The 13126-nt window shown below is 38.5% G+C and overlaps 1 protein-coding gene across 6 annotated transcripts in view; it reads left to right on the top strand.

The window, feature by feature from the left end:
- Nucleotides 1-13126, top strand: part of LIMCH1 (LIM and calponin homology domains 1) — a 1973196-nt gene that overhangs the window by 1520773 nt on the left and 439297 nt on the right. For all 6 annotated transcript variants that reach the window (XM_044061504.1, XM_044061502.1, XM_044061501.1 and 3 more), the window contains one exon: nt 8602-8637. In XM_044061504.1, the coding sequence (XP_043917439.1) occupies nt 8602-8637 (36 nt within the window). The remainder of the gene's footprint in view (nt 1-8601; nt 8638-13126) is intronic.

A 13126-nucleotide genomic window follows, 5' to 3' on the forward strand; every position in this document is an offset into this window, starting at 1 on the left:
TTTATAGGTTTTGCATTGGAAATATCACTGTGTAGGTCTGCTTTCCTTGTCTTCCACCATTTTTTAAGCTTTCCTTGTCTCAGCATTCTTGCAGTTTATCTACAAGTTTCTACCATTTGATATGGCAACTTCCTCCTTTTTCCATTCCATCTTCACTGGGAGCTTATTTTTTGACCTTCAGTAAAAAGTAATGAGGAACAAGTGGTCTATTTAACAATACTGGGACCTGTCAACTGTACCTGGTACCTGTACCAGTACCTGTTTGTGCTGTAGGCAGATCTGCCCCCTGCTGGATGTGCTGAGAATGCTACTATTTAATTGTTACAGTTGGACCTGGTGACTGACACAACATATTCAGCACCTTTCACAGGTACCATATGCAGTTTTTCTATTTTGAAATAACAATGTTCATATTTTTTTAAAGATTTACACATAAATTGCTTAAATGCAGCTTTTCCTAGCTTAATAATCTGCGACACTGAATTTTTGGTTACGTTTTCACTTCGTGCAGCAAACAAGTTCACCTTTTCTCACTTGCAAAGTCAAGGTGGCATATCTGGCTGTATTTACTTGACATTCTGAACTACCCCGCACATGCTGATTCTTGAATTTACCCTGTGAGAGAAAACCCTAATAACAATTTTATGTCAGGTCCATCTGTGATCCACCTTCTCAGAGCTGGGGCTGGCTGCCACCTTTTCAGAGTGGAAAATGGGAGATATTCTACAAAAAAAATGTGATTTTTACAGAACAAACCAGTGCCACAACTACTGCAAAGGACTGGTCTTCAATTATTTTCCAAAACAAAAATTTACTGTTATAGAAACACCACAGCATGTATTGCTTCATATCATGCTATGGTGTTTCAGATGCCGAATAAAGTTTATATTCAACAGTTAGAGAAAAGTTAGAAAAATATTTTCATCCTAAAACTTAATGACATTTGCAGTTTTTCATGTTTTTCCACTCAAGACAACTACTCACACAGGGGCTGTCCTGCATAAAGAGGTAAAACAAATCTATTCCTAAGATAATTACAGACTTCATTGTTTCCGTAACAAAATGATGCTGTGAAAACACTCTGTTCCCCCTGCCACGTAGTCAATTAAATATTTATGTCCCACACATGTCCAGGCTCTCTGAAAATACAGCTTCAGAACATAGACCTTACTGTCAGACCTTTTTTCTATGTAGGGAAAGTGTCTATGTGTTCGTAAAATAATGGTACCAAGGAAAATATCTGGATTTTTGTAGGTTTGTATTTACAGACATGCAAGGGCATAGAAGTTGGTATATTACATTTATGCTACTTTATGAAAGTTTGATTTTGTAAGAATGTTCCAGGATGACTACTGAGTAGCTGCGGATTTGACAGTGCAGTTTGTTTCCAGGGAAAGCATTGAAATAATGTAATAATGTAGTGATCGGCAGTGCCCCTGATTGCTCATTTGGGGGATACTGTAATGAAAGTTAGTATGTACATGGAGTGTCTCTCTGTGTCTCACACACACACACACACACACACACACACACACACACACACACACACACACACACACACACACACACACACACACATCTTTCAACTGTCCAAATTTTCACAGAATGCCCAAATTTTGGGCTCATATTTTGGTCTGTTCCTCATAAAATTTGTGGTTTTCTGGCAAATCACTTGAATAATCTGAGGACTGAAGTCACTAAATAATGACATACATTTGAGTTTCAGACTTGAAATCTTTCAAAAAATGTATATTAAAGCCAGCCCTGTTACTCTAGCAACTTTTTAAGTTTATACGAACAATATTTAAAATATGTCCCTGTTTTTGGGCTTTTGCCCCCTATTTTGTCGGGCTTTGTCCAGATTTCTTGCACTAAGAGGTTGAAAGGTATGACACACACACACACTGTAACACATGCACACACATACATACACACACACACACACACACACACACACACACACACACACACACACACACACACACACATTCTCACGAATGTGAGCGCATCATACAGTGTTTATAAAACAAAAACACATTTGTTGCTGGTAAGGATCTGCACATGTAATTTATAAAACACATAAAGCATTAACTATTATTAAGTGGGAAATGTAACAAAAGGAAACAAAGCATTAATGAGCTGCAGTAACGATGCAGTAAAGTACTAAATGCTATATGGTGAGTGCTATAAAATGAAAGTTTAATGCTGGGAAACGTGTTTCTTATTAAAAATATCAAATGCCATAAACTAGAAAACTATGACTTCATGCTAACATCTGTATTTAGTTAAATCACTGGTTTTTGCCTCTTGTGTAAGGCTGATTGGAACTTCTGAAGGCCACAGCTAATGTATTGGTCATTATTGTCTCTGATACCTTCTTTGCAACTTCAGGACATAAGTGTACTGTAGAGCATTAATGCATACTTCACCGTACTGTCTCCCAGAAAGAGTCACCTGTGTATACTCATCATCCCAGTGAATTTAGTGCTTGTTAAGGAGAGATTAACATACGTCTGTATCTGCTTTACAGACAGCCTACTAGTGAAGTGTTCATCTGCTAAATCCTGCACTCTTAAGCTATTGAACTTGAAAGAAAATATAAAAGAAGAATGAATATTTCCAGTAATACTGCTGTATTTCAACTTTGGGTATTGTGTGTGCTGCATATAATTTCTCTCTGTCTTTTTGAAACCTGGCCATCCTCTGAAACATTTTAAACAGTTTCAAAACAGAAAAACAGAGGTCAGCATCAGACTATGAAAACTTTCAGTCCCTAGGAGTTGAATACAAATTGTAGACAAAGCCTTTTTTGTTATGCAGCATAATTTTTAGTAGAACAGCCTATTGTATGACCTGTTAGATAGACTAAGTTGATCCTGCTACTCTAGTATAATAATACAAATCGGCTCCAAATGCCTCTGCTTTAGACTGAGGTAAATAATCACGTCTGCCTCTGCTTCTCAGCACCTGCCTCAGCAGGAGCCCATGTGAAGGCCCAGAACAATGTGCAAAGATTACACTTGTGGTCATTACTGTAACTATGTCCCCATGTGAAGGCTCCAAACAATGTGCAAAGATTATGCTCATGGTCATTACTGTAACTATGTCATCTCCTCCCTCTGGCATGGCTTACCCCCCACCTTGTGCGATATGCCAGACTGCTATCGTTCCTGCTGCAGGACACAAACAACCTGCTGGGACAAATGAGATGCCTCTCATCTAGATAGTCAGCACTGCCCTTTTTCTCAGCAACTCACAGCAGAGTTTTAGATATGCTTTTCCAGATATCTAAAAAGACTTCATCCTTGCTGCAACTACTGTAAATAAAAATTCCCTGTACACTACCCTGTTCCCCTTATTTTATAATGTATACCATCACAGCATTACTTTTTCTGTATTCAGTTTCCCTTTATCCTTTTTAGTACTATTTACTGTCTATTGTTCCATGTTGACAAACACTATCTGTTTTATTCATTGTATAGTACTGTGTGTCTTTTTGGTAGTACGTTCATAATATGTACTGGATGTATGTCAGAATCAGATGTGCAGTGATCAATAAATAATGAAACATCCCACAAAAAAAATTTCAAATCACTAAATGCAGCAACATCAAACTGAACACTTACGCCAACAAACCAAAAGTATTTTCCCAACACCCGCTTACTTAACTGTACTTCTGGGGTTGCAAACCTGTCAGGTAAGGACAAACACTGAAGGTATGAAACTGGCATGCTTACAAATAATGCATTACCTTGCTTATCCTGTTGAACACAACACACCCAAAAACAGCAGCTGCTTTGAAAAGGCCTATTCAATAGGCAGACATGATAACTGTGGCTTTGTACTTCATTTACTGATATTGCTTGCAAAATTAACAACCATGATTGTCAATATGCTGCTCTTAGCCTGTACAAATACACATGGCTTTACAGACAGTCTTTGGACAATTATTAGCATTTAAGAGTTTGATCCTTCTACATGTGTGCATGACTTTTTTGATAGTGTAATGTTAATATTTCTTATCATTTTGCAATTTGAGTTGTGTTGGAAATTACTGTCTATTCACTGCTGTATATGTATAATGCTTCTGTTTCAGTTGGATCTTAACTGAAGGAAGATCTGTATAATTCAAACCTCCTCCTTGGTTAATAAACAAATAAATACAATAAAATGTTTTCTTTTCTTACACTGTTTGTGCTCCATGACTATAGTAAGGTCAACTTGCATCCTTTTCACTATTAATTGTACTGGTTATGTCACACATGTTATTGAATTCTGATAAGTTGCTGTGAGGTGTATACCTGTTAGTACCATCTCTGATTCAGAGACAGCCCTACCACTCGCTGTGCTGCAGGACAAGGAGGTGCAGCAACACTGTGTGGCATGTCTGCAGCCTATCACAAATACTAATGAAGCATTCCTGAGGGGATGGCTTATGCTAATTAGTCATGTGCTGTCCCTGGAAATGCCTGCAGTAAGGCATTTATGCAGATGACGAGTACCGAGAAGAATCACTCACCCGTTTAAGCTACATTGGGTGCCCATGTTAATTAGATTAGCCAAAAGCTTGTATTAGAGTCCTGTTAGAGTTATGTGCAAGTACTGTTTGGGGGAGGGGTGTATGCACGATGAGTGCATGTGTGGGGCTGCATGTGTAAGTGTGTGTGGAGGTATGAGTGGTGTAAGGTGAGAAAGTGTGTGCGTGTGTGTGTGTGTGTGTGTGTGTGTGTGTGTGTGTGTGTGTGTGTGTGTGTGTGTGTGTGTGTGTGTGTGTGTGTGTATTTATAAAGTATGATATGTTGTGATCACTATTTTTCCAAGGTGCACTGACCTACAGGCGAAAATAGTAAATTAAGTGGGTGAAGATAGTAAAATAAGGTTTACCTCTGCAAAAAAATATTTTTGTTAATGATAATATTTTTGTTAATGTTTAACATAGGTAGTTCTTACCCATAAACTATGTATGCTTGAGTATTTGTGAACTGGACATTTTTATACTGAAGCTACTATTGTTTGACAGTTTCTGCTTGGAAGTTGTGATCTGACCATATGTAGTGTAAATTAATGGAAATATGGTATGGTTAAAACTCTAACTTTGTCCACCCTATTACACTTTAACTACAATACCCTAATCTGATAACTCTTTAACATATAATTAACATAATTTTTATTTTTATTTTATTTTACATTTGTTGACCGGGATGGTCCGACTGGATACATATCCATTTTCAGCATTCTAAATTCTAAAAATTCTAACATCTATTAACTACTTATCCTATCCACCCACACTCACCCATCCTTCCCCGCTCCCATTTTGTCACAAACCCAAAACTTACCCCTTGTGTAAACTTGGCCAAAATGTCTCCCTCATTTCCCACCTCACTTCATTTTTCCTCATCTTTAAAACTAGTCTCTCCACTCTGCACTGCCTCTCTACCTCTTTGAGACCTATTCCCAGTTTTCATTAGTAGACTATGTAGAAAATGTAATATGTATAACACTATGATTTACTGTGTGTATATACTTATTTTCTACTGTTCATTGTGATCTGGGTGTGATGACTCTTCACTGAACCAGTAATCAAGGAGCCTCAGTCCTCATCACTGGCACCTGTGGGGGGATGTTCACTGGGAGGATAACAGGTACACACACAGTATTTCCAGATGCAGCTCTCTGCATCAAGTGTAATTTCCCTTAAGAGCACACAGAGCCCACAGTCAGTCCGGGACTGGTTTCTCACTCTTCCCCAGATCCTCGATAGGACTCTCCACTGGCACAGCTATAGAGTTGACATCTCTGCTGAGTGACCAAGTCAAGACCTCCAGCACCCTCTCTGTTCAACCAGTGATTTGTGTCCCTGCCCAAGTAGCTGACACACAGTCTTTTAGGTTTGCGTTACACACACCACACACACCACACACACACACACACACACACACACACACACACACACACACACACACACACACACACACACACACACACACAGGGATGCTGGCACAGGTTTACTAACTATGCCCCCTTCTGCCTAAACTATAAGGTAGTTAACACTGCCACCGGTCATTCCTTATCAGCTACTTTAGGGCCCTTAGTAAAGGGTGTCCAATCTTAATGTGTGATATTAATATTAATACAAATGGTAGTTTGGCCAAGAGGAAGGCTGTTGAGGGGCCCACATAGTGTCACCAAATAAATATGCAAGTACTCTTAAAACTTAAATATCTCTACAAAGATCAGCCATAATGAAAGGTTTAAATGTATTTAATAATAAATAGTAAAAGAACAAGACAATACTAAATATATATTCATAGTGACATCAGAGATCAAAACCAGAGGAAATATTTAAAATAACATTGCACTACAGGCTCAAACAAACAAAGTAAAACATCTAAACTAAACTTCACTATATTTCTGATTGTATCTAAGAGAATTATACTGTTCCCTAGAAACTAACTTCATTAGAGCAAGGCAGATGTGTAGTGAATGGTTCTTGTCAGGTCCAAGACAGACTACAGAATGCTCTGTCTCACTAAGAGACTTCTCAAAGTAATATCTAAAATATTGCTGCTGGGATAGCTTGCAGACTGACATAATTTCTTGTCATCTGACTTCTAGTTCCCAGGCAAAATCCCCACTCATGAAGTTAGCAGTATTTAGCATCTACCTGTAAAAATAGTTATACAAGGGCTTTTGCTCAGATCTTTGGCAGTTGCTGGAAGTCATAAAACAATTGCATTCCTTCTTGCTGCCAAAGTAGCAATTAGTTCACCCTAAAGACAATACAGAAAGCTTCTTAGTATATATATACATTTAAACAGTTACAATGGTGCATGTACATTTCTGTTTTCTTCCAGTAGGGCACACAGTGGATACATTTTAAACACAGCACTTTACAAATACCTTTTCAACTCAAACATCTGTACAGAGCAGTTTGATATACACATGACATACAGTTCTAATACATTTGTAACACAAGCATCTTATATAAATTAGTTTGATATTCACAATTGACATGTAATTATTTATAAAATTCCAGCTAGCTGTGCTGGCAGTACCTCCTTTTGTCACACTGGGTACTACATTATGTTCTGAAATGTGAATGTGATCATCACATTAGACTATGTTCTGAGATATGTTTTCTAAACTCTATGTAAACTATAATGTATAATGTATATTACTTGCTAAAATTTCTGTTGGAACTTCTCATTGTAGACCTTAACATATTGTGTAAGTTACTTGCTAAGAATTGTCTTGGAGCTTTTCTCCTCAGGCCTCCACTGAAAATGGGCTAAAACCCAGTCAGACTTTCGTAGTAAACAAATGTAAAATAAAATAAATACATAAATAAATGTGATGTGCAGTTGAGCTAATGAGTGAAAAACTGTTGATTTGTGGAACATCTCTACTTTCTGAAAGTGCATGTAATAAGAATCTTGACTTTACCTTAGTAACTGTACAGTGGATAATTGTCTGCTTCTGTGGCACAGACAGATGGAGCACTGACTGCATACTGGATGTCCAGGGTTCAAATAACAGTCCTAGCACTGGAGAATACAGGCAGGGACAAGGAGCAGTGAAGGGGCATGGGCCTGCTTGCCTCTCCTGGGGATGGAGTAAGTAGTGTACACTGGAGGGCTTGAGGACAGTATGGCTGGTGTGACTTTCTTAGTGGAGAGTGGAGACTGTCACTGTTGCTTTTGGAGAAGGGACAGAGCTCCTTGGAGGTAATGCCCCTTGCTGAAGGGTGAAGACATCCTCTTCCAAGCCTACTGCATACCTTTCCCCAGTGCTTTATTGAGTGTGAGTGAGAGTTTCACTGTAAAGGAGTAAATTTCTAAGCCTGTCAGTGTCTGAATGATAGCCCCCCCTCAACCATTAGCCTGGTCATGGGAAAAAAATAAGATAACTGGCTAGGAGGGCAGCACTGGCAAAAAGAACAAAAAAGCTGTAAGGTGGATAATGACGCACTAATTACAGTGGATATTACTTAGTATTATGGGTAAAGAAGGGAGGCTAACTCACTTGGTGCAAACAAATTATAAAAGACTGTTAGTTAATATGTTTTGTTGTGCATACTGAGGTAAAAGTACTGGATACTTAAAATGTTCTGGTGCTCTGCTTAGTGGTGACTTTAAATAATTCCTTATATAACTTACTTTTTTTCAACTGAAGTTGAATCAGAGTCTTCTTTTTCTCCAAGACCAGAACCCACTTTGCTTAATGTTGTTTTACAGTGTACTTGGGGCAACTGTGTGTTCATAGGAACTTAAGACTTGACTCTTAAAATGTGAAGCCAAAGTACATAAATCACAATGGTACTGGAGAAATCATGACAAAAATTGTGTTCTGCAGTACTGTTTTTTAAATGGCTTTAGGTGTGTCTGCTTTACTGGTGCATTAACAGTAATTACATGTATCTGATTATAAAACTGATGCATCATTTTTTGCATGTTTTAACCCTTTGTATTTATCACCATATGTGTTTACAGTGATTATTCCACTGCAATTGTTGCACTGTTTTATTTTCCAGTTGAATGTGTTTATTGTATTTTCTTGGCATTTCATTTCAAAGATTGCTTAATTTTGTATTTGGTCTTGTAGATTCAACATTCGGACTGCAGTGTCCGATGACTCCGAGTAAGTTACACCTTTTTTTCATGATTGGCTCATGTAAAAAGCAACTTCAAGTGCATGCGTTTTTCTACAAAACTAACTGAGCTGCAGTCAACAAATGCCTGCTTTTGAGTGGTGCTGGCTGTCTGGAGTGTTTCCCAAAGCTTTTTATAACAACTGTTTTGTCAATATTAACAAGAAATGAAGAGTGTTTTACCTTATTTACATGTAGGACATATGAGATGCACAACTTAATCAGTGATTTAGCTTAGTGGATGCCACTAAGGCATCATAGGACTGAAATATTTTCAGGTAGATAGGAAATAAGAATGGCAGAGCTTATTCTTTCCTTTGGAAGGAAGTGTAGAGTTGCTGTACCAATCCCCAAAAACTATTGGCACAATATAACATAATCACTGTGCAGTGGGAGCAACTCATCTGAGATCATTGTGGCCTGTGATCTTTTAAAGCTACTCAAGTCTTGCTTACTGGTAGTTTGTCAGGATTCAGAAGATAGAAAATGGGAAAATTTTTGGAAAACTTTGGTTGGTTGGAGCTGCCCACTTTTACCACTGCAGGTCCTTTGGATTTTATTTGAATATGTCTACAGGGTGGGTGGGGCACATCTCACTTCCTGATCACATGACATGAGCTCTCCATAGCAACTCACAAAGAGTGGCAGATAGTGAAAAGTGTAGGTGGTGGAAGGTGGGTTTGCGCACTTAAAACTCAAGAAGTCAAAACATCTGTGAAGGAAAACATATTTCATATGGCTGTTTTTGTTTAAAAAAGGTATGGCGACTTAAAAACAATGTGTTATACCTGCCATATATAGATGCAATTTGAAAGATATCTGTTAAGTGGTTAATTTTTTATTCCTCTTATTGACTGAAATTATTTTAATATTGGATAATAAAGTGGTACTCCTGAAGGCATATGTGTTTCGTCTTGTAACTGCTATCCAGTTCATTTTTAGAATACCAGTGATGATAGTTCCATTAGGGTTGTAGACAGCAATATTGGAAGTTGCCCCTTTTCCATACATTTGCTTAAGAAGTTTAACAGTGATAGGTAGAGAAAATTACACCTCTAAACTATATTTTAAAAACAGTATATTTTCACCTTTCTTAGTATAAGCATCAAAACTGATAAAATAAAATGCAGAGTTAGTATGCCAGCTAGAACATACTCTTTGAAATGCAGATCTTCTGTATTAATGTGTTTTATTGGGCAAAGCATGATGGACATCACAAGCTACACAGGCCACTCTAGCATGCACTGTAGTGCTCACTGCTTCTTTTGATGTATACCTTGGATGCTTGGCCACCACCTGTTTCAGTATGACTTATAAAATATTAGTAAACTTTACTGGTTTGGGCTCTAAGGGTATGTGTGACTCCTCCAGATTAGGAGTATTTAATCAGTTTGATGTCATGCTTTTGGAGTGATGCTCTCACAGCTTGACAAACTTTTGCTTTGGAATGATTTTGTGAGTGTGTGTGAAAACATGCATGGCTTTGGCAAAATGTAACTACTAAGAAAGTGAGCACTGCTTTCTTTAACGTCTTATATCCTGTACTTGTAACCTTGAGCATTAAGTGCTTTTTTGTTAATTATGAAATATTTCCATTTTTATATATTTGGTATAATAAACTAATGTAAAGCTAATACAAGTATTAACAATGGTCTGTGATGTGTGAGGATAAACATTATCAGCAAATGAGATTGTTCTCATTGGTTAAAGTGATGCGTGATCACTGGATGAGTGACACCGAATATAGAAGGATGCTGACTTTTCTTCTGGTATGGGAGGTAGCAATATGTCCAAAGTGCTGAGGTTGATGGTTTGGTGATCCACCCACCCATAACCCTTTTTCAGCATTTTTTTACATGTGGTCAGTGTGTCACTTCAACAGTGACAATCATCTAGACCAAAGGTTTACACCACTACATGGCTAGAGTTGCCATGTTAGGTCTTCCACACTACACACTCACATGAACACTCACACATGTGGCCAATTTAGATTGTCCAGTCCACCTACTGTATATCTTTGGAATGTGGAAAGAAACCAGAACACCTAGGGGAAACCCACAAAAATAGATGGAAGACATGCAGATTCTGCACAGAAGGTACCCCAGCCAAGAATCGAATGGGTGGACCTCTTGCTGTGAGGTGACAATGCTATCTTCTGTGTAACTTGGATGAAACTGATCATTTAATCCCTATACAAAAAAAAAAGATTCATTGCCTCATGCATGATGCACTTTTTTTAGGATAGGAAGACATGAATGGAGTACAGAAACTAATTCTGTTATATACTAAACTGAGAAGGGTTTCTCTGGATTTCTGTGTGTGTGTGTGTGTGTGTGTGTGTGTGTGTGTGTGTGTGTGTGTGTGTGTGTGTGTGTGTGAGACTCAGCATTTTTGCTGTGCAGAGCTGATGCTGCTTTGACACTCAAGGTATTTTTGATAATGAGACCTCCAGGACTGAGACCATAGATTTCTGTTGGTTATTTTGGAAGATGTTTAAGAGTAGTTTTGTGTAATTTGTGTACTTTGGTTGCCATACACTACTCCCTTTGGATCCAAAAAAGCACTATCACATATTACAGTGGCATCTTCTACCCAGTGCTAATTTTCACACACAAATACCACACAACAATGACACTGCAGATGATAATACTAAATCTGGGGTTAATAGCAGCACAGGATTATGACTGTTATGTGCTCTAGTCATGAATGTCACAAAAATCCCCTTAACAGCGAAATTCAAGAAGTTAATCTTGACATACATAACGACAACAGTTATGATTGTAGAGACTTGATCATAATTCTGTGTAGTGCATGGAGCTTTGGTGATTTGATGTACTACAAGTTACAGAAAGACAGTGTGAAGTAACTCACAGCTTTAAAAGTGAAAACAAACTTAGATGCACCACACACACACACACACACACACACACACACACACACACACACACACACACACACACACACACACACACGGCCAGAAGCTATGTGTCCCTCTGGTTGACATAATAGCTTTTAAAGTTGTTAAACATTTGAGTCTGCCTTTTTGTGTGTTTTTGAGAAATGTTTTTCAGCAATTAAGAAACAGAAGTTCTTGCCACTATACTGGGGTGGCCACAATGTAAGCTGTAGTGCTAACTGACATAAGAAAACTGCATAACAAGGTTGTCATTTTCCCAATTTTACAGCATAACCATGTCACTTCAACGGTATAGCATTGTACTGTATGTTGCCTTATTTACAGCTTGTCCTTACTTGATGTGCTGGTCCGCTGTTTCACATGGAAGACTCATTATTTTACTTGTATCTCTTGCTTATTGTTGGAGCCTCTTTAAGTAAAAAGTGACCTCCTTTATTTTCTGTTTAAAAAAAATCTTTTTACTCCATATGGGAGATCCCTGGTTTTATTAGTCAAGTTCCTTTCATTCTGTATGCAAAGCCATCTTTCTCAGTATATCTGTGACCATGAAAGGTAGTTGGAAAGCCCTTCCCTTTCAGTAATAGGTGGATTTAGTCACATGCCAGGAGATAAATGTTATTGTTTTTACTGTGAAATGATATAATGTACATATAGCCCTGTAATTTATGACAGTGGTGTTCATGTGTGTTTTGTTAGCACTCTTTGCTCCTCTCCATCATCGTATGGCCTGCTACCCAGTGCCCCACATCCATCACCAGGTCTGACAGCTTTTCCTGTGCACCCCATACCTACTGTGTTGCAGGTGGAGCAGTTGTGGACCCTAAGAGCATCCTGGGGGACTAGCCATCTCCATTCATCTGGGGAGTATTTACTTATGAAGGCCTACCCCATTACTCTGCCATCTCCATTCACCTGGGGAGTATTTACTCATGAAGGCCTACCCCATTACTCTGATGTCTCCATTCATCTGAGAAGTATTTTACTCATGAAGGCCTACCCCATTACTCTGCCATCTCCATTCACCTGGGGAGTATTTACTCATGAATGCCCTCCCAATGCAGCATCCATGCCCCCTTGTTATGATGTCCCCAGCATCCACCAAAGATCATTACAGGGAACACCAGTGGAACTGTCCACCTGGGCACCCAGTCAGTCACCCAAGCCTCTAAAGAAACCTGTGTTGTGTTGGCTACAGTCAGGGCTTCATCCCTCTGCACCACTGGAACAGTGTTCATGCTGTTAGGACACATTGGGTACTTTCTGAGTACCGTCATACAGTAGGTATGTTTGCCACATCTGAAGAGGCTGACTTTTTGGGTTTCATCTTTCCCACCCAAGCAGGTGAAGTTAGAATGTACAGTGAAAGCAGTAAGGCTCCCCCTTTCTGTCATTTTGAGAGGAAGCTGTATGTTCTGCCTTTTCTCTTTCAGTGAAAAACATGTCAGCTATACCTGGTCTGTTTGTCACAGTATATGGTATCATTGTTGTCACATATTAACCTTTTTCTTCACATCAACAAGCTTTCTCTGAAGTGCTTATAATCCTACTATAATCAAAAAAAC

The sequence above is a fragment of the Protopterus annectens genome, chromosome 2.part0, assembly GCF_019279795.1.
Source record: "Protopterus annectens isolate FY-2018-M chromosome 2.part0, PAN1.0, whole genome shotgun sequence".
Lineage (NCBI taxonomy): Eukaryota > Metazoa > Chordata > Ceratodontiformes > Protopteridae > Protopterus > Protopterus annectens.